At 50.2% G+C, this 21,348-nt stretch overlaps 2 protein-coding genes across 4 annotated transcripts in view; one reads left to right on the top strand and one right to left on the bottom strand.

The window, feature by feature from the left end:
* Positions 1–7,548, top strand: part of PPP2R5A (protein phosphatase 2 regulatory subunit B'alpha) — a 62,201-nt gene extending 54,653 nt beyond the window's left edge. For all 3 annotated transcript variants that reach the window (XM_045982101.1, XM_045982102.1, XM_045982103.1), the window contains exons 9-13: positions 3,267–3,317; positions 3,814–3,933; positions 4,015–4,142; positions 4,815–4,916; positions 6,349–7,548. In XM_045982101.1, the coding sequence (XP_045838057.1) occupies positions 3,267–3,317; positions 3,814–3,933; positions 4,015–4,142; positions 4,815–4,916; positions 6,349–6,481 (534 nt within the window). In that variant the 3' untranslated portion in view covers positions 6,482–7,548. The remainder of the gene's footprint in view (positions 1–3,266; positions 3,318–3,813; positions 3,934–4,014; positions 4,143–4,814; positions 4,917–6,348) is intronic.
* Positions 7,549–9,317: 1,769 nt separating this feature from the next.
* The window catches only part of PACC1 (proton activated chloride channel 1), a 38,460-nt gene continuing 26,429 nt past the window's right edge, over positions 9,318–21,348 (bottom strand). The window contains exons 4-8 of the mRNA XM_045982104.1: positions 20,230–20,381; positions 15,260–15,402; positions 14,220–14,364; positions 11,909–12,016; positions 9,318–10,272 (exon numbers count right to left, since the gene is read on the bottom strand). Coding sequence (XP_045838060.1) covers positions 10,111–10,272; positions 11,909–12,016; positions 14,220–14,364; positions 15,260–15,402; positions 20,230–20,381 — 710 coding nt within the window. The 3' untranslated portion in view covers positions 9,318–10,110. The remainder of the gene's footprint in view (positions 10,273–11,908; positions 12,017–14,219; positions 14,365–15,259; positions 15,403–20,229; positions 20,382–21,348) is intronic.

The following is a 21,348-nucleotide window of genomic DNA, read 5'->3' as shown; positions in this document are numbered from 1 at the left end:
AGTTGTCAAACAGTAGTAGTACTAACTTTAGAGTCATTTAGAAGGAATGTTAAGTTAATATGCATTCAAAGAACAGTGTTGGGAGGGGGAATTCTCACAAGTTAGAAGTTGTGTCTTGAATAACTTAAATATAGATTAATATTAAAATGTCACAGTTGAAATGTGTGATGACAGGATCCAATGACTACAGTGAAATTTTATATGCATATCATCTTCACTGATAATTTTTTTATTCTTCATTCACTTTTTTAGAAGGTTTATTTGTAGAGAGAGAGTGCACATATGAGCTGGGGAGGGGCAGAGCGAGAGGGCGAGAATCCCAAGCAGACTCCCCACTGCCACAGAGCCCTAAGTGGGGCTCAGTCCCGTGCAAGAGTTGGATACCCAACCATCGGAGCCACCCAGGCACCCCTTCATTCATCTTTTAAAATTAAAACATACTGTGAGGGTCCTTGGAGTTTTGTTTTGTTTTTAGAAATCGGATTTTCCCTCTTAACAATGATAAACCATATGATAGGGGTTGAAAACATTTCCTTGCCTTTGGCGATCAAGATGTAATCTTGGGATAAAGGTTGTTTATGAATCAACATAGCAATTCAGTCTTTGAATTCTGCTATTTGCCTGCAATGAGAAGATTCAGGAGAGAATAAAAAATGTTGTTATGAACACTGAAGATCCAAGAAAAAAAAGGTAGGGAGAAAATAGAAAAGTATGAAGCAGACAAAACAATCTTTTAATATTGATGAAGTATTTTGAGTGAATGTTTTCAAGGCATCCTAAATCTAAATATTTAAACTAAGAGTTCTTGAAGAATAGCAAAGGATTTGAAGGATTTAAATAAGGTTTTCTTTATTATAAAGTTACTTGGGCTATCCCTAGGCATGCTTGAAAAGATTATGAACTTAGTATTCTTCCTCTGACTTGAACTTCCTGTAAAGGAACATATTTCTTCACTCCCTACTACTTAGAGTTTTTGAACTTTTAGACTTGCAGATCTTTCTGGAAACAGCTAAAAAACCAGTTTCCAAAGACAAATCAGGAGAATTAGAAGCCTAGTACTTACATGAAACCACATAAACCTCTAAAGTGAATTAAAACTTTAATTCACTAAATTAATTCAACTGAATTAAAACTTGAATTCACAAAAGTGAATTAAATCCATGGTGCCTCTCCTCAGAATTAAGACAAAACCCATAACATAATAAGTCATGGTTCTTAACTGAATTGTAGATAGATGTAATTTAAATATAAATTAATATGGGGTGGATGGGGAGAAGATAGGTGATTTCTATCTTAGATATTTCTAAGATGGGGGAGAGGGATAATGGCTAGATAATGGTCTCTCTTAGGTGAGCTGTGTTAACGGAAATAGAAACAGGATGAGAAGGTAGGAAGGTAAATGTCCAAGTTGGCAAAGGAAAAGTTTTCAATTCATAAAACCTGTAGATATACAGATCTCTGCTGTTTCTACCATAGACCATTCAGCATCCAAATTATGGCCATGATACTTGTTTCAGCCTTCATACTAATTCTCTAGAAATCTGGTATTTGTATCAAAGCTTCTTACAAATTATATATAAGATATAGGTACCTATATCTTGTGTACCTATATCTTCAATTGAAATTATTTTATTTTCTAAAATGGAAAAAGACTACTATTACTTCTGTTTATGAACATAATTTGTATTAATTTGGTTCACACAATATAAAATCAAAGTGCAAGTTGGAGGAAATTCCTTAAAATCTTGTCCCCTAAAAGATAACCATCTTTGGTGAATATATTCCTAGAAATTTTTTGTTTGCATATGTATGTGTGTGTGGGTTAAACAGTGGGACAGTGCTAATGAGGTTTTTCCACAATGGGGCTACCTTTCCATATTAATCTGTTTCATTGTTTTCACTGGTAACATCAAATTCCATTATATGGATTACCATAACACACTGAATCTTTACTAATGGACACATGAGTAGTTAAATTGCTGGGTGAGGGGATGTTTAGGATGTTGGAATTTTTCTGTGTCCTATCTGTGGTGCTGGTAACGAAAGAAAAATAAAATCTATGTGTGTATAAAAGCCCCCAGGATAGCACACCAAAAAAAAATTACTGTATATGGATCTTTTTTAAAAGATTTTATTTATTTGACAGAGAGAGATCACAAGTAGGCAGAGAGGCAGGCGGAGCGAGAGAGAGAGGAGGAAGCAGGCTCCCTGCAGAGCAGAGAGCCCAATGCGAGACTCAATCCCAGGACCCTGAGATCATGACCTGAGCTGAAGGCAGAGGCTTAATCCGTGAGCCACTCTGGCACCCCTGGATTTTTTTAAGTATTTAATTTTTAAAAATTTTAGGTGATCTGGAACTCATGACCCCAAGGTTAAGAGTTGCACGCTGTACCGACTGAGCCAGCCAGGTGTCCCATGTATATAAATGTTTAAAAATCATTAAAATTAAAACCATGTTGCTGGGTCAAAAGTACATTGAAATTTTTAAATATTCCAAGCTGCCTTCCAAAAAGTTTGAACAATCTAATATCCCAGTCCAGAGTCTGAAGATACCTTTTCCCTCACCCAGGCCAATGCTCAATATTAAGCTTTAACATTTTTGCTAGTCAAGTAGGTGTGAAATATTCTTTAAAGATTATAAAATTTTTCCTTTTAACTTAAACCTGTAATGAGTTGAACTGGAATTTCTGGAATAAGGTATAAGGGGACAAGTAGTGTTCTGTTAATAGTTAACATTTGGTTTAATATAAACTTTTGCAACTGTGTTCACTTAAATTTATGATCCCTTTGTATTTTGGTTATCAAGATGGTGCTAGCTATGAAATAAATTGGGGAGCTCTCTGATACTTCAGATGGTTTTAAGTAACAGGAATTCTTTGTTCCTTAGTTTCTCCCTAAAATAACTTATCTCCCTCACTCATTATCATATTTTTATTTTCTTACTAATATAAGTAGCACTTACTATTAAAATTACTTCTATGTTTAATGGATAATCTGAGTTAAATGGAAAATCAGGGATCTCATCTGTCTTGTTCATCACTGTATTTCTAGCATCTAGAACAGTATCTGGTACAAAGGTACTCAATAAATATTTGTTGGTTTATTAAAAAGTATAAAGCTGAGCAGGAATTCTGGGGATACACTTAGATATTAAATAATATTGATCTACTTCAGACTGAATATTGATATAATCACAATTACTAAAAATTCCCTGGGGTTAACCAACTTCATTGCTTAATTTGTGCTGAACTTTTCCCTTTTTGCAGGTGATCAGAGGGTTGCTGAAATTTTGGCCAAAAACATGCAGTCAGAAAGAGGTAGGTGTTCAACCAAAAACACAATTTTATTAAAATTTTTAATCTTAGGGCTAAATTATAAATCATGCTTCTTGGGGTGCCTGGGTGGCTCAGTCCATTAAGCATCTGCCTTGGGTTCATGATCCCAGGTTCTGGGATTGAGCCTACATCAGGCTCCCTGTTCAGCGGGGAGCCTGCTTCTCTCTCACTCTGCTGCTCCCCCTTCTCCCCCCTCCCCCCACTGGCTTCTGTCGGTCAAATACATAAAACCCTTAAAACAAAACAAAAAACATGCTTCTTTGGCCTGGCTATATTGTCACTTCCATCAAGCAAGAGGTGGTAGTCTTTTGGGAATTAGACTTGGTGGGAAAGCTGAACAATACAGTAAATTATACATATAATCAAAGACCTTAATTTTGTCCACTGTGTAATTTGTAGGTTAACCTTCTCATTTCTAGTTTTCTATGTTAACATCATGTAATTTATGTTTCTTAAAAGAAAAATTTTTTTAACCTAGGTGATGTTTTTAGGAGAAATTGAAGAAATCTTAGATGTCATTGAACCCACACAGTTCAAAAAAATTGAAGAACCCCTTTTTAAGCAGATATCCAAGTGTGTATCCAGTTCTCATTTTCAGGTATGATATTTTCAGTGAAGCCATTTTTATACTATTATTTCTTTTTTCTCTGAGTTTTGACATTTCTAAATGTCTTCTTAGGTTGCAGAAAGGGCATTGTACTTCTGGAATAATGAATATATTCTTAGTTTGATTGAGGAGAACATTGATAAAATTCTGCCAATTATGTTTGGCAGTTTGTACAAAATCTCCAAAGAACACTGGAATCCGTAAGTGTCTTTTGTGTTGATGGTGTTATTCTTCTTGTTTGTGCTTTTTTTTTTTCTTTCGATCTAACTCATACATGAAACCTATACAGATTTGGAACTTACTTCAAGGTTAACATCACAGTGCTGTTCTGTTGTGTACTTGATATACATACAGTTAATTATTAAGTTCTTGGTTTCAATTTAATCTTGCACTACTGTGTGGTCAACCCAGGTGGGGAGACCAAGCCAGCTTCTGCAGAGGCGGCACAAACCTCGCGGGTTAGCACTCTCCCAGGAGAGGCTGGAGCGCTTAAGGTCACATCAGCAATGTTCAGATTGTGCATATATTCTAACCTCTGTAAAACCCTTATCCTACTTTCTATTTTTCTTACAAATTAGTCTTTTTTTCTTACAAGTTATATTCTCATCTTTTAATACTGTTAGCTTGAGACAGGAGACCATAGAGCAGACATGAAAGTGACATTTTAAGAGTTTGAGCGTAATATATGATAAAGCAGACATGAATTTTGAAATCAGACCATCTGTCACCACTGGCTGTGTGACCTTGAGCAAATTATTAAACCTCTTGCACTTTAGTTTATCGTCTCTAAAATGGATTAAGTGAATCAGCCACCATTTAGGGATGATAATGTTACATTTCCTGTGACCCAACACTGCTGATTTTCATTTTAGGACCATTGTAGCACTGGTATACAACGTGCTGAAAACCCTAATGGAAATGAATGGGAAGCTTTTCGATGACCTTACTAGTTCATACAAAGCTGAAAGACAAAGGTATTTGGTAATCTATACATTTTAGATTAGTTGAATGTGATTCAATCCAATCAGGTATCTTGCCCAAGTTAAAATTACAGTGTTTAAGTCAGTTATATCTAGACTTTCAAATTGTAATGCTCAAACTTTTAAGTCCTTTCCAAATAAAGAAGTTTCCCTGCTGACTGGATTACAGTTTTAATGTGGATTATAAATCCTATTTCTCATTCCAAGCTTTAGAGTTCATCGGTCTGGTAGCACCTGCATCATGAAATACAATTCATGCCAAATTTAAACAATTTGGCCTATGTTTTTACGAAAATCGTTTCTCCAGATGGGCTTCTGCAGCGAGCTTTACTCTTCAGAGGCTCTTTGCACAATGTTTGTTAGCGCTAAGTTGCCCATCTTAACAAAGTGGTATCTTAAAAGTTCAGCATAGTTCTTTTTTGGTCGGAGGGAGCTCACGTAGTAGCCTGCTTCTGGCTCACTATGACTGTTTTGTTCCTTGCAACAGTCAATATTGTAGAGCACATAGCAGCATTGACAGACCTGCCTACGTGATCACCTCTTTTGGAGAACTCCATGTATGAAATAAATGAGAAGAAAGTGATTGTTTCAAACATCAGGCAGGCAGTAACCACTCTGCCTCCACCCACCCATCATTGGAGGATAATAGCTACCATTTACTTCTAAGAAGTTTATTACCTATTGTTTGGAAAAGCTGATCTCTTTTGACGATAAATTCCTCATCAGGGTTTTCCTGTAGCAGGTAGAACAAGGCTAGCTCTTGTCAGGGCCATCCTAATGTCCCTCAGTAACTCTTTAAACAAACAAACAAAAACACCTTTCAGGCAGGAAAAGAAATTAGGTATATAGTTTCAACTTCAGGAAGCAATGGGGAAAAAGATGATTAGAATCACATGAAACTTGTATATTTCACATAACTAAGAATCATCATCATAGGTACAAAACCATCTTTAGGATGTTCATATAGTCCTTCAGAATAATTTGGTCCAAGTTATTCAGCAGTGTTGCTTAGATTTGAAATTAAACAGTTGAAACAAAAAAGTACTTTGAATTTGGTTTTCTTGACTGGTTAGTGGCTAGAGCGATGATTCCACCCAGAAATGGCTGCAGCCTGACCTCACAGCCCAGTGGTTCTAAGAGGGTCAGGTGAGAAGGTGGATGTAATAAAGCACAAATGACAGTAGCAGTCGTGGGTGTGAGAACAGGAGGGAAGCAAGGAGCAACTCTGAGCTGGTACAGGAGGTATATAAAGGTGTTAGTCACTCAGGATCGTGACAGAATAATTAGGTGCTCCAGGTAATTGGCCTCAAATGCTTCAGTAAAGGGATTTAAGTGAAATGTGGGTGAACAATGTGTACCCCAGCGAACTGCCAAACAGCAAGTTCCTTAAAGGTTTCTGACTCCAAAAATGTTGGTTTATCTACAGAGAGAAAAAGAAGGAATTGGAACGTGAAGAATTATGGAAAAAATTAGAGGAGCTAAAGCTCAAGAAAGCTCTGGAAAAGCAGAACAGTGCTTACAACATGCACAGTATTCTCAGCAATACAAGTGATGAATAAAAAAAGCCCACCACCTCTGTTGGATAGGCAGTTTTGTACACTTTTTTGAAATATGTAAAAATTATGAAACCTCTCAGTATAATATAATTGAAAGGCCAACTTTTTTTCCTGGCAACTGTAAATGAAAAATATGGACTAAACATAGCCCTGTGCTGTATCATGGCCACAGTATACTGTAACCTCTGTCTAATCATGGACTTATTGTGTCACTTCTCAAGTTTCACAGAAATGAATGAACTTTATCATCTATGATATGAGTGAGGTAATTATGGGAGTGGTAAGAATTATGACTTGAATTCTTTTTTTGATTGTGTTGCACATAGAGATAGTAGTCTGCTCTGTATATTTTTCCCTTTTATAATGTGCTTTTCACATTGCTGCAGACCTTAGTTACATCCTGGAAAAGACTATTTCCTAAAACAAAACTAAGGTGTAATCCTTACCCTTCCCTTTGTTGCTCCCAGAAATATGATGGGGGGAGTTACCTGCCCTAAGCCTTCCTTCATTAGAGATATTACTGCACTCTGGAATTTGAGCAGAAACTTAAACCTCCAGACTTTTTAAAGCACAAAATAGAAATAAAAGCTGGGAAAGTAAACCAAATTCTTCAGGTTGTTCCTCATGAATATCCCCCTTCATCTGCAACTCCCCAGAGTGATGAGCCCAGATTCATGGAGGCACCGCAGGTGAGCACCGAGCCTGCCTCTCAGTTCATTCCTCCTCTTCCTCCCAAAGGCTGAAGGCAGGACCTTTCCAGTCCTCACACCCTGCCCTTCCTCCAGTCCCTCCTGCCCCAGGGAAGCAGGCTTTGAGTCCCACAATGTGGTGACGCAGAGCGCTCACTGTCACTGCCCGGCTTTATTTAAAGGAAACGCAGTAGGCTTCCCCTGTAGAGTTCTTGACTATAGAACGGTCTTGTATGTTTTCACTTGGTCAAGTATTTCTCACACTTTTGTTATGAGTACCATTCCAATCTCTACTTGCAGTTGTGTGGAGAACTGTTTTGTAATGAAAGATCTTCACTGGGGGATTGAGCAGCATTTAATAAAGTCTATGTTTGTATTTTGCCTGTGTTGTCTTTGCTTTTTCCAGCTCCGAGCTGAGGCTCCAGAGGCAGCCTGCTGCCCTTACGTGCACACGACACACACGAGCGCTGCAGCAACCCACCGAACGACATCGGTTTTACAGAATACCTGCATAAAATCCCAAGTTTTAGGACATCCTTTCATTTTTCATGTCTGTGTTCAGAGAACAGGTTCAAATTACCTTAAGTGTCATTTCAATTAAAACAAGACCACAAGGATAAATCTCGGAATTTATAATGGACACTTCCCTGGGTGAGGTTCAGAGAAATTGTGGCCAGAGTCGGAAATGAGACATTTTTGTAAACTTTCCACTCTTTTGCATTCATGAAAACTTCTGGCCTGGTCCTGCACACAATTCCAAGGTCACTGTAAAAGCAACTCCTTTCACTCGCTGAGGCGCCCAGAGAAACCCTTCCTTTCCTACGTGGCTCTGTGCGAGTGTCTCAAGTGGCCGCCTTCTCCCGGCTGCCCCGAGCAACGTGCTCGCCCGAGCCAGCCGGTGCCGCTGCCTGCCGGGGGCAGCCCGGGAAGGCAGGGGTGAGCCTACCTCTACAGGACACAGACAGAAAGCCTCGCCCCTGCCTCTCCAGAAAGTGAAGGTTAGGTCTAAACGCTAGTGGCAGGTTTCTGTATTTCTTTCACTGGAGAGCAGCCACAGTGCGTTCGGGCAGGCTGGTTTTCTCCTAAGCTAAAAATGCTCACTTCCTAACTATGTGCTTATTCTAAAGCACATGTAAGCAGTCTCTCAACTTCCTACAAGACAGGAAATGCAGTTTTAAGTTCTAGTATGTTCCTTTGAGCAAATTTTATTAGTTAAGTACTAAAGCGGTGTGTCATCTTTAGAGCTACTGCAACACACACACGTTTTCCATTATTGCTGAGGTAAGCTACGCCTGCCTCTGCCCTTGCCTTACAAGAAAGACTTTACAGAGAGACAAGATCTAGGCTCACGTGTGAATGTGCACGCTTCTGTGGCAGAAGGTACTAGGGAATATTTCTTGCACAAGTTTATCTTTAATAATTCAATCAAATAACAGTGTCTTGGGGCGCCTGGGTGGCTCAGTGGGTTAAAGCCTCTGCCTTTCGCTCAGGTCATGATCCCAGGGTCCTGGGATCGAGCCCCGCATCGGGCTCTCTGCTTGGCAGGGACCCTGCTTCCTCCTCTCTCTCTCTCTGCCTGCCTCTCTCCCTACTTGTGATCTCTATCTGTCAAATAAATAAAATAAAATCTTTAAAAAAAAAAAAATAACTGTCTTCCTGAGTGAGACATGAGAGAAGAACGCCCCACTTCTACATTTGAGTTTTCCCTCTTCAAATTACTTAAAGCCGGGTTGTGACACGCAGGAAGTGTTACCAAGTCCTCTTTAGAAGCAAAGGGCATGTAAATAATTTGCAACTCGGGAGGCAATTTCCATCACCTTAAATCACCCATGGCTACCGTGTGAAAACTAACAGAGTACTCACCTCTGTCAAAAGCTAGGCTGAAGGCTTTGAAGGTCACGCTGAGCGCCCTTTCTCCGCTGGGTGCTTTGGTAGGACGGAAACAGAGCACAGCTTATTCACGGGAGTCCATCTGTCGCTCTTCCCCACTGGGCCACCTGCCTTTCCTTGGACACGGTCATGACGTACCTTGGGAGTAGATCCATCCATCTGGGGAGTCCAAGCTCACGCGGCCACTCCCTTGGAGGTCACAGAATGGAAGCGTACTGGTGCCTACCGATCGAGCAGACTCATACTGGCACACGGACTCCTTTTGCATTAACCTAACTTTTATTTACCTGTTAATAAAATCATCAAAATACACTGAGTAGGCACCTCCTCTGTACACGTCCCAGGGCTTCCGCATGTTAGTCACCGCGTGCTCATACCTGCATCAACAGATAGCCGAGCCCGACGCGTAAGCGGCTAGTCAATCCACAAGATATCTTAGCACTGCTTTCTGGAAGCTTTACAAAAGTCCCATTTGAAATGTAACAAATGAGAGAGCGTGTCAGAGGCTGGATGATGGAACTGGCAGGCGACGCGGGAGACAACAGATTCTGCCCTCGGGTATGGGGTGCGGAGGGCTCAACGCGGAACCTGCACATCTACAGCCTCGCGAGTGGGGGAAAATCACACTCTTCTGTCCACTTCGTAAAAACCTCGGCGGGGAGGGGGGCACTAAGGTGAAATGTAGAGCCTGGATTATCCCGTTAGAGCTTAACTATACACGAAACCAAGTAAGAAAGGCAGCTCACAAACCTTCAGAAAACCTGAGACATATCTAATTCCATCTTCCACAATCCCTATTCATATGTCCAAAACTGTTCATTAATAATTTAAATACTTAAATAGGTTGTAGGTTATCCACCGGATCTGTTCCATTAGGCTCTAAACATCCTCTTTCGGGGCCAGGTTAGAAGCTGCAGTCTGGCAGGCTGGTCCTCCCAGCGAGGCCGTGGCACGGGTGAGCAACGGGGGCCGCTGGCCGCTCCGTTTACCGAAACAGAAATGACGAGAACTTCCATCGCGGGGGGGCAGTTCTACGAACACCACGAGGCCACCTCAGCTTATGTGGTTTGCTGCCTGCCCTCTTTTTTTAAGGTATCTCTTCCTAATTTTGATCATCCATTTCACACTCAGTTTGGCAAACTCTGCTGCTTTAAACAACGCCAGGAAGGCCCCACAGAGAAGGGCGATTGTGTTCCAAGGATTGGCGGTGATTATCTGGAAAAGAGCAACACACACAAGCTTACCGGCGAGCTTCCCCTCTGCTTCCGGGGTCACACCAGCGTCATCTCAGAGCCTCCCGCCCCACGCCCCACGCTGCGGGAGGGGCAGAAAAACGCCTGCGTCCTAAAGCTGCCGTGGCTGTACTTCCTTCTGACGAGACCGTGCAGAGCTCAAGTTTGAGAAGAAAAACACTAATCCCTTCCTCCCCTAAATGGATCCTGGGGGAAAAAAAGAGTTTCTTAAAAAAGCTCTGCACAAATTAGATACTCGGTACTGAGGTTTAAATTTCTGGCCTCATCACAGTAGGTGAACTTGCTCTGAGACCCGTTCCCCCCAGAACTGCACCCTCTCCCGTCAGGTCAGTTCCTCTTGTTTTCTTCCCATCTCAGTTACGCCAACTTGCCCGCCGTCTGGTCCAGGGACAGTCCCCCATCCCGGACTCCCGCTTCCAGGCTGTGCCCTCGGACGCCCCCGGCCTGTGATGCTTTCCTGCTCCCCAGCTGTGCGGACGGCCCCCAGCTCCCTGGAGCTCCGAGACCTTCATCCCACAAAAACCCCGGTGGCCACTTCCTGTCTGCGACGAGCCCCTCCACTGCGGCCAGCCCCGCTCTGCCTCAATGCCGAAACCCTTCCAGGCTCACGTCTCCTCTTGCATTTCTGAGTCCCCAGCATGGGAACCACAGCACCTCCAGGTCAGCGGAGCAGGGTGACCTCGGACAAGGGGAGCCTCAGGGCTCCCGGGTACAAAACGGTTCCCCCAGCGCCACTGCTCAGGGCTGGCCCCTCTCAGGTGTGGCCTTTCCTCCACCGATGGGCGCCTCCGACTGAGTAACAGCCGGAGTGGAAAACGGCTCACCATGCAACTGACGCGCAGAGCTGAAGGCGTTCGCTCCTCCACCCCGAACCCGCACTCTCTGAGCCGCACGCGCCCCTGCGCACGTGGCTCTGGCAGCCCACGATGCCCGGCGGGGTGGGAGACTAGGAGCAGCTACGGTCACAGAGACCCTCCACGCTCGGGTCTCAGCCACAGAAGGCACTTCCCCAAAGCCACAACATCAGGACGTTTGGGGAATTATCTAAATGCTAATGAGCGCTAGACGGGGACTGGCTCTGGTGATGGTGTCTCCCTGGACTGTTCCTTTAGCGAAGCTGTCCCATCATTCCTCCCCTCCCAAGTCGGAGTCTGAGAATCTGGCATTAATTGACACACTGTTCATTTTTCCTTGTACCTTTCTGCCCTGACAACAACAAATAGTAAGGATCATTATCCAACAGAGACCGGTTTAAAAAAACAAAACGAAACAGAAGGGATTCCAAGAGCTGTAATCTGGACATTAGCTTAATGCAATCCATGCTTTCTACTCGGTTCACTCACTTAACATCACTCCCAAGCAAGGACTCTGCACTAAGCACCCCGCTGGATGGTAACAGCAACCATGAACGAAAGATGAAGCCCTGCCCTCACAGGGCCAACTGGCTAGTGATGGCCACTGAAATACAACACAGAACACGAATGTCATAAATGACAAACAAATTTGTGCCGCGAAAAGGAGACGAGGACAGCCTGCAAGGAGGAGTCAGAGTACCCCAGCGCGGGGAACACGCTCTTGCGACCCGAAGTAATACTCACGTCTTGGACTTTCTGGATGAAAGGATCTTTCCATTCAAAGACCACAAAAAACAACTGAGCGCTCCTTTCAGCGGCTGGCCTCTGGTCAATGTAGTTGACCACGCTGGTCTGGGCACGGAGGAGAGAAAGCAGGTTACCTCCTCTGCGCCCCTCCCTAGCCCGCATCGCAGGAAAGGAGAGGACGGTGAGGGGACAGGGGACCGGGGCTCTCTTCACACCGCCTTCTGGACGGACAAAGCCAGAAGTCTCATAAACAACATCCCGAGACTGGTACCAGAGCCGAGACCACTCTGGCTTCCAGAAGGCCCCTGGGGAAACGAACAGGATCTGGGACGCACAGTGGGTATTCTGGGTCATCACCAAACGGTCACTGGGCATCGGACTCAGAGCTAAACCATACTCGAAGGACCACGTTAGGCATAATTAGAAGCCACAGAGCCTCAAATTTCAAAACGCTTGATCTTTAAAGCAGAGTATTTCAACCCTTCGGGTCTCTAGGGACAAAGGGCAACGTCCCAGACCTATGCGGCTGTGCTTAGAGGGCGTGCTTGCTAAGGTCTGGTGCTCGATCACTAAACACTCCGCCTGCTGTCACGGGGAGCAAACAGGTCCTGGGGAAGCCACCAGGTCCAGCCGTACGGCTGTGTCCACCCTGATCTCACCCCTCGCCCCACTGTGGGCAAAGTGGCGACGTCACCGAGGTGTGGGAGGGACCAAAGGAGATGATACATATGTTAAGTATTTTAAACTTTAAAACGCTTCATAAAAAAAACTTTCTCTTGTTCAACAGAATTCAGGCCACCCACCAAAAGACTTCCAGTTTAGATAATAACCAAGAGCACAGACATTCTGAGATGTACAGGTTCGCTGGGACTTTGGTCCCCTTGGGCTCCTCCTCCTGCGGGGGAGCTGGGCAGACAGGCGGCACCAAACTGCAAGGGGAGGTACCGGGTACCCTTTTCTCAGCCGTTGTGGGGCCAGATGAGGAAGGTCCTAGGGGCTCTTGGAGAAAAGTATGCACTAAAAATCTAGAATGTGACGGTTAGCTGAAAACTAACTGCCAGGGGAGTTGCCACATCCTGGGACAGGAAAAAAGCCTGTCCTTTTTTTTTTTTTTTAAAGATTTTATTTATTTGACAGACAGAGATCACAAGCAGGCAGAGAGGCAGGCTGGGGTGGGGGGCGTGGGAGGGAAGCAGGCTCCCTGCTGAGCAGAGACCCTATTGCAGGGCTCGAACCCAGGACCCTGAGATCATGACCTGAGCCAAAGACAGAGGCTTAACCCACTGAGCCACCCAGGCGCCCCAAAAAGCCTGTCCTCTGGAAGAAAACCGGCTTTAAGCCCTTCCCAAAGGTCTCATCTGGAGCAGCCTGAGGTCCCAGGGACAGGGAAGGGGCGTTGGCTTCTGACAGCCGCCTCAGTGGAGTCACTCCTTCTAGTTCAACCCCCACCCAGTGCTGCCCCACAGAGTCCAACCCAGTGGAACATCTCCAAGGAGGAACAGAGTTTTCTAGAACAGACCCATCTCCTCGCTGCCTCTGCAAGCCCCCAGCCTCTGATCCACAGGATGGCGGCGTCTGGGTGTGGGTGTGGGTGTGGGCAGGAGGCAGACAGGGCCAAGGTGGAGGTCCCAAAGGTAGGGGTGACAAACAGCCCTGCTGTGGCAACCAAAGTGCTCTCTCCCGCCATCCCCACGGCCAGGCCTCTTCCCCACGTCCTCTCCCATCTACCGCCGGGACCGTGGCCGGAAACTCCGGGGGCACCTCCGGGCTCCAGGCCAGCGGGCGGAAAGCTCTCAGTCACAGTTCCCATTAGGATCACGTTTTGAGCAAATACCCTCCGTATATATGATTTTTTAAATTGATGTAACATAGCTATTACTGTTCTAACGTGACACGCCTTTCAAAATATTCAGAAATAGCAAAAAGGATGATAAATTAATACAAGGAGAAAGCTAGGACTTCTCCCCATGCATCCCGACGGATCGTCCCATGCACAACCTTCAGAGGCCTCCGCATCTCGTCTCCTCCCTGCAAGTCGCCCACCTTCCACGCGGCCAGCAGCCTCCGAGGGCCGAGAACCCAGGCTGCGTGGGCCGAGTCACCGGCTCTGCGAAACACAGGCGTCTGTGCTTGGCCCGCGTGTTTGGTGGGGACCGAAGGTGGCCCAGGGAAGGGCCTGGGGAACACGTCTCCTCCCCGGCACGGGGTCCCTTCTACTCTGAGGCCGTCTCTTCTGCAAAGCTCCTCTGCACCCCCGAATCGAGGGAGGCGGCGGCCCGCAGGGGACAGCAAAGCCACGGCCACCTACCTCCTGCCGGAACTCCACCGCCTCCCGCCCGTCCTCTTCCTTCGTCTTCACCAGGGACATCTTGACCCACGTGCGGAAGCCCCCGGAAAACTTCCAGCTGGAATAGGCGCTCTTGCAGGCCTGCATGAAGCCCACCCTGTCTGGGCTGGGAAGACACAGAAGAAGGGTCCGGTTAGGCCCGACAGCCGGACTCGAACTCCAGCCCCTGCTTCCAGCGGGCTCCTTGGCTGGCACCACCGGGGGGCTGCCCACTTCCTGCTTCCTTTCCAAGCTCCGTGTCTGCGTTTGCACACGCAGGGAGAGCTGTCACCCGGCTCGAGGTGGCCCCTCATGGGGGAGTCCCTCCTCCTTCCCACCTGCTCCCAGAGCACCGGCCCCAAGTCCACAGCGGCACCCGCTGGCCTCCCCTCCCCAGATGGGCCCCCATGGCATCTGCCCGGCCAGCAGCTCCAGCAGGGAGGCCCGAGGGAACGGCGGCAGCAGACGGGCTGAAGACGCCACAGCAGAGGCTCCAGGCTCCAGAAGGACGGAGCAGGGGTGTGTGAGCAGGGAAGATGGCCCGCAGCCTCAGCCAGGGGAGCGGCCTCTCCTCGGCGGTGACCGCCACCCCACTTCCCTTCAGGGGCGCCCTGGGCTCTGCGGGGCCTGGAGGCCGGAGTCAGGCACGTGAAGAAAACACTCGCAATCCCAGTGCCCACTCCGGGCCCCAGAGAGGGCACAGCCAGGTGCCCCCAGCAGACAGGAACTTTCATGCCCATATTAACCACACACCGAGGGCTAGACATGCTGCCCTGACAGCGCAGGGGACACGTGGCCCGGCGCCAGGGACTCGGGGGCGCACAAGGTCCCAGCAGTGACACGACCTCGCTCTCGGCCCGCGGGTGTGAACACGCGCCACACCAGACCTGCTGCACTTTGCAGGAACAGGTGTCCCGGGCCACGGGCTCCAGGTCAGGCCCCTGGGCCGCCGGGTCATCGCCGCCCTGCGTGCCCGCCCCCGCCCCGGGATGGGCCAGCCCGCTGCGGACTGGAAAGGCCACCTGCGCAGGAACTCCTGGAAGGACGAGAAGAGGAGGTAATCGATGGCGCTGAAGTCCTCGCTGCTCTCGTTCAGGCGGAACTGGAGGAAGACCAGCTCGCGCTTCTTCACCTCGCGGGGCCCCTGCACAATCAGGGCAGATTTCTGCAGAGACACAAAGGCCAGAATGAGCCCTGGGGGAGCCGCGGCTGCTCTGCTCTGGACACTGTGTGACCGGAAAGCTCCTCGCCCGGCGGACCCCGGCGGACCCCGGAGGACCCCAGGCCACCCGGACCGCTGTCCGTGCTCACTCCCCTTCAGCCCTGCGGGGCGGCTCTCTGGGCACGGCCGGACCAGAGCTGAGAGCAACTGTCCTCTGTCCACTTTTCTCAGCGGCTGCCTGAGCTAGGGGAGCCCTTCACTTAGGAAGGATGCTCGTGGGGCGCCTGGGTGGTTCCGTCCGCTGAGCGTCTGACTCTTGACGTCGGCTCCGGTCATGGTCTCGGGTTGTGAGATGGAGCCCGAGTCAGTCTCCCTGCTGGGCGGGGAGTCTGCTGGAGAGTCTCTCTCTCTGCCCCTCCCCCGGCTGATGCGGGCTCTAATTAATTAATTAATTAAAAGGATGCTAGCTTACATCCACTTCATGTACAACTGTTTTCTTCCAGTCTGTCACTTTTCCATCAAACTTTTTTTCTTTTTTTTTTTTAAAGATTTTATTTATTTGACAGACAGAGATCACAAGTAGGCAGAGAGGCAGGCAGAGAGAGAGGAGGAAGCAGGCTCCCCGCGGAGCAGAGAGCCCGATGCGGGGCTCGATCCCAGGACCCTGAGATCATGACCTGAGCCGAAGGCAGCGGCTTAATCCACTGAGCCACCCAGGCACCCCTCAAACTTTGTTTCTAATGTCATTTTTTACATTAAGCTTTAAATCTGATGCAGTGATATCTGTAAATCTTTTTCTTTATGGCTTCTGGGTTTTGCTGGTCAAGGAAAACCAAAATTACATCAATGGTCTATATTTTTCTTACTCTCTTAAAAAAAAGAAAGAAAGAAAAGAAAAGAAGTGTGTGAGAGAGACAGCATGGTACAGAGGGGTGGGGGGGAGTAGGGCGAGGAGGGGCAGAGTGGGAGAATCCCAGGATGACCCCCACTGAGCACAGAACCTGACGTGGGCTCGAGCTCGTGACCCTGAGATCCTGACCTGAGCCGAAATCAAGAGTCAGATGCTTAACCGACTGAGCCACCCAAGCACCCTCTCCTGTATTTCTTTAGAACACTTTTTAAACGTTTTACATTCAGACGCTTCATGTGCGCAGCTTTCGGTTTTGCATCTGGTATGAAACGGGGACCTGCGTCCCGTTCCCCAGACAACGGGCAGATGCGGGCTTGATCCCCGGGTTTACACGGTTCTGTCATGTGACCGGGCAGGTCCCCTCCGCAGCGCTGCTCTCTGTCCCCAAGCCCAGCGGGACGACTGCTGCACACGTGCTCTTCTAAGAGGACATTTAAAAACTAGATCGCTGAACTCCATGGAAACATCAACTGGGACTTTTAGCCGACGACCTGGAGTCGCAGGCTAACTTGGGGAAAACCGTCTTAACGCCAGTCACGGTCATCAGCGCTCTACAGACACCCGGAGAGTGAGCGCCGTCAGGCACAAAGTGTCACACACACTCCCTCGAAACTAATGAACTGTGCTGTTCGGTTCTTATCCTCACTCCTTTTGTCTATTTGATCCGTGAAGTCACCCTTTAAGGCGACGGCTATTTCTTATTTCTAACAGGTTTTTTTTTTTTTTTTAAAGATTTTATTTATTTATTCGACAGAGAGAGATCACAAGTAGGCAGAGAGGCAGGCAGAGAGAGTGAGAGGGAAGCAGGCTCCCTGCCGAGCAGAGAGCCCGATGCGGGACTCGATCCCAGGACCCCGAGATCATGACCTGAGCCGAAGGCAGCGGCTTAACCCACTGAGCCACCCAGGCGCCCCTCTAACAGGTTTTGCCTAAAATGCACAAACGGGATGCTGTCCGGCACATACAGATTCCTGACTGTTGCATCCTGGCGGACAGTCCTCTATTTGTTCACCCGAATTAAACACCCTTCCTGGAGCCCTTTGCTCCTGGCGTTCCAGGTCGACCGACAGGAACGCTGCCCTCACTCTGCCTGCCTCTTGCTGCATCTTCCCGAGAGATTTTGGTCCTTTCCATTCCCAGCCCTTCCGCGACAGGTCAGTGGCAGCAAAGAACACAAACTGTTCCATTACCCCCTTCCCCAGTGCCCGGTCTCAGCGGCCTGGCCACGGCCGCGTGATCAAGTTCCTGGAATGCACAGAAGGGACTCATGCACAGAAGGGACTCAGGGGACGCCGCACGTGCTGGTCACTGTGAGCCAGGGCTGCCCGTGAGGCCCGAGAGCCTGTCCTGCGGATGGCAGGGTGGCGGACAGAGGCCATCGCTGGCCGCCCCCGGCGCCCCCCCACCTGCACGCCCAACGGATTCCCAAGAAGCAGACTCCTCTCTGGCCACAGCCACGACGTCCATTAGGGGTGCGTGGTTTTGCCCAGCAGCTCGGCCTAGTGTCGGCCCAACACACAGGGAATGCTCTGGGAGCCAAGCCAAGGAGGCAAGGGCTTGCCCTCTGGACCCAGGGACATGGCAGGTGGTGAGGAGAGGAACGGGTCCTACAGGCTGGAGCCCGGCGGCCCTAACTGCGGTAAACGTCACTGAACGGAAGGCATGAGGGAGACTAGGAAACACGGGGATCGGGAGCCTGACAAAGCGGGTCAGGGGAGGCCCCCAGTGAGCCACATGCACAGACTGGCCAGGACACAAATGGCCTGAAGCTGACCCATTTCCCAGACGTTGTGCTGCAAACAAAGGGGGTGGTGGGGGCAGGATGCGAGCCAACCTCCAAGGCCCCACCGTGGGGATGGGGGGAGGCGGGGGCACACTTTCTGATGTCTACGCCAGGCACAGCCACCGGGGACCTCCACCAAGGCCCAATCTGCCGGGAGGCCACGGCCAGGGGCTACGGTGGGGCACAGACGCTTCCAACCACGGAGCTCCCTGGAGGCCTGCAGAGACACTACAGGCCACCCCCAGCGGGCGCCACCGGCACCCCCCGCCCCAAGCTGCCCCGCACTCACCAGGGCCCCTTCCCCACGGGTGCTCTCCTGTGCCCTCCTGGCCCTCCTCCCTGCCTCACTGCCCAGAAGCCCTCCCGGCTCTCGGCTGCGGACAGCAAAGGAACCATCACTGGGAGCCAGACGCATGCACGGCCTTTAGTGCCGTCTCTGTGCCAACGACTCTCCTTGGGTGCCCTCACTTCATGGGTGCTCACAGCGGGTCATTAAATTGCGTAACGAGTGCGGTAGGTGCCACCGGCGCCGCCAGGTCTGGGGACGAGTGCGAAGGGCTCCTCGGCGGCGCTGCTCAGCCGGGGGATGGCCACTCCGGGGGACGGCCACCCCGAGACCCCCGCGGAGCCCGGCTGTCCAGCGGGGTTTCCCAGAGTGGGGAGCGGGGGTCTGCACAGCGTTCCTGGGGTATATCCTGGTCCTCTTAACGTTCCTAAAAACGTTTCCCTTCATCTAAATTAGCATCCATTCCCCTATCCTACGGAGTCCATTCTCTCGGTCCCTCCTGGTCCTCTTCCATGCCACTGGTTTCCCGAAAACGTCTAACGAGCCGAACCTCTCCACTCCCACCTGAAGGACGGACCAGGGCGACGAGCACAGGTCGTCGGGTGCCCCGGGTGCCCCCGGGGTTCGCTCATGCCCGTGCTCGCCTGCGGCTGGCCCTGGAGGCCCGTCTCGAGTTCTGCTCCAGTGCTCTCGGCTGCCCCCGCGCCCAGCAGGGAAGCTCCCCTGGGCCTCCACAGAGAATGTTCTTACCCAGAAGCAAAAGCCACGCCCGGCAGCTCCCCGTGCCCCGGGAGGGCAGGAGGCCCAGGGGGCCCCACCAATGGGCAGTACCATGATGACTGTCCCGCCCCCTGCCCCGACCGCTGCCCTGCCCTAGGAGCGGCCGGCGCGGAGCTGGGAGCCGCAGGGAAGGCTTTTCCCTCGCCTGCTTCAGGGTGGGGGCAGTTTGCTGGGTCCAGAGACCCGATCCGTAGTTCACACCAGACCAAAATGTCTTGTCCACTGGTGATAACCTGCTCTGGGTTTGTGGGACTGTCATGGAAACGTTATTTTACTCTAGTTTCTGCCGGAGAGGGAATCATTTCAGCCGGATCCTAAGAGGAAGTCCAGAATGAACGTGAACAGAACCGTCCCGGCCAGACTCTCCACCTCAGACCACCCCAGGAGCCACAGGCGAGTCCTTGTCAGCCGGCCTTTCCTCAGCTCGGCCTCCCGCCCTTCCAAACACCCACAGCTGCTGCTCCACCTTGAAGCCCCTTTCCTTCCTTTGATCTGGAAAACCTTTACTCAGCCCCGTTCAGTCCTCTCTGAAACAGGGACATGGGATGCAAAAGAGAAGATTTACATAAACACAAAATTCCTTCCCTGCCTTCCAAACCCTGTGCAGATGCCACCGGAGCCGGGGGTCCTCGTTCCCAGACCGGCTTCTTCACGCTGGCCTATTTACTTCAAAATACGGCTTCCCAGGCCCCGTCCCCAGGAATGAATGATTCCGTTGGTCCCACATGGCCAATGTGTTGGGCACTCAGGTACAGGACTCACTCACTCCACGACACCACACTGGCCTCACCCCGCAGCCCTACATCCTCCCGCCAAGGACAGGCTCTTATCACGCTGTCGGGAGCCCCCGAGGAGCACCCGGAGAACGCCGAAGCCCCCACAGCCCTTGCAGACTCAGGCCAGCCAGGCATGGCCATGACTCCACCTGGGACAGCCTCATGGTCTCCAGGGGCCAAAGGCCTGCACAAAGGGAGTGGGAGTGGCCTCGTGGCAGACAGAAGACAGGGGGCGCGGGGTGCTGGGCTGACCGAGCGGCCTGCCCAGGCCTGGCGCGGGGGGCACAGGCGTTACCAGGGTCTGGTTGGAGAAAGGGTCCGTGTAGTTGATCCTCTGGGTGGTGCAGTCCATGTCACCCGGCTGGCCGGGGCTCCTCAGAGGCGGAATGACCTCGTAATAGTGCTTGCAGCTGAGCAGCTGGGCCTGACCCGGGTACAGAGCAATCCCTAGAGGGCACGGACAGGAAAAGGGACTGTTAGAAGTCACGGTCCCTGGCCACAACCCTAAAGCCAAGTCACACACATTTTTTCACTCCCGCCAACAACCCCAGTTCAAGACTCCCCAGGTGACAGCAGCGTAGGGAGAAGAGGGTTTTGGAGGGTGGGAGCCACCTCTGCTGCCCTCAGAAAGCCCTACTCTAAGGGAAGACACAATCCCCTTCCCAGAAAGCCCCTCTCCTGGCCTGGGGTGCGGGCTTCCTGGCGCCTGCACCAAAACCCACCCTATTTCACAGCCCCGTTCAGCGCACCCCGAGGGGGCCTCCATGCCAGACCCTGGCCATGCCAGCCCCCCGCACCACCAGCCACCCGCACATTGCCTGGGAGGCTCCCCGCTGTGGGACTCCCCACGGCTCAATTTGCCTCTCACCTCCTGCTCTGATGGGGGGGGGGGGGGGGCTCCAGGTGAGATTCACACCTCAACGGTCCCTCCCTCCCCGCAGCCAGAGCACCTCATTCCAGGCTTTCCTGACGGCAGCCATCCGCCCTCGGTGGCAGAACACCCGAGAGCGGTGTGCGGCACCAGACACAGGCCGAGCTCAGAAAGAAACACCCGCAGACCAAGGGACCAAGGCAGACCCACAGAGAAGAGGCACAAACACAAGGCAGGCAAAGATGGGCGAAGACGTGAACCGCACGCTTTCCAGAAGCCCAGGCAAAGGCCCCTGAGACTCTGGCTTTGCCCTGCAGCCAGGCCATCCAGAGGGTGAGTCGGGCATCCTGTGGGCAGAGCAGGTACACACGGCCGGTGCTCACAGCCAGAGCCCTCTGAGCTCCTGCCTCCCGGTTCCTGCCCACACTTCCAGAGCCCAGGGCCAGCCTCTCGGCCCTGAGGCAGACACTACCCTCTACGACAGAGATGACTGCCCCCCACTGGGACAGGAAAGGCAGGGAGCCCCCTCCCCAGGCAGGGCCC

Source organism: Meles meles, chromosome 17 (genome assembly GCF_922984935.1).
Source record: "Meles meles chromosome 17, mMelMel3.1 paternal haplotype, whole genome shotgun sequence".
NCBI classification, from domain to species: Eukaryota; Metazoa; Chordata; class Mammalia; order Carnivora; family Mustelidae; genus Meles; species Meles meles.
Note: the sequence above shows the minus strand (reverse complement) of the source record. Positions and strands in the feature narration are given on the sequence as shown.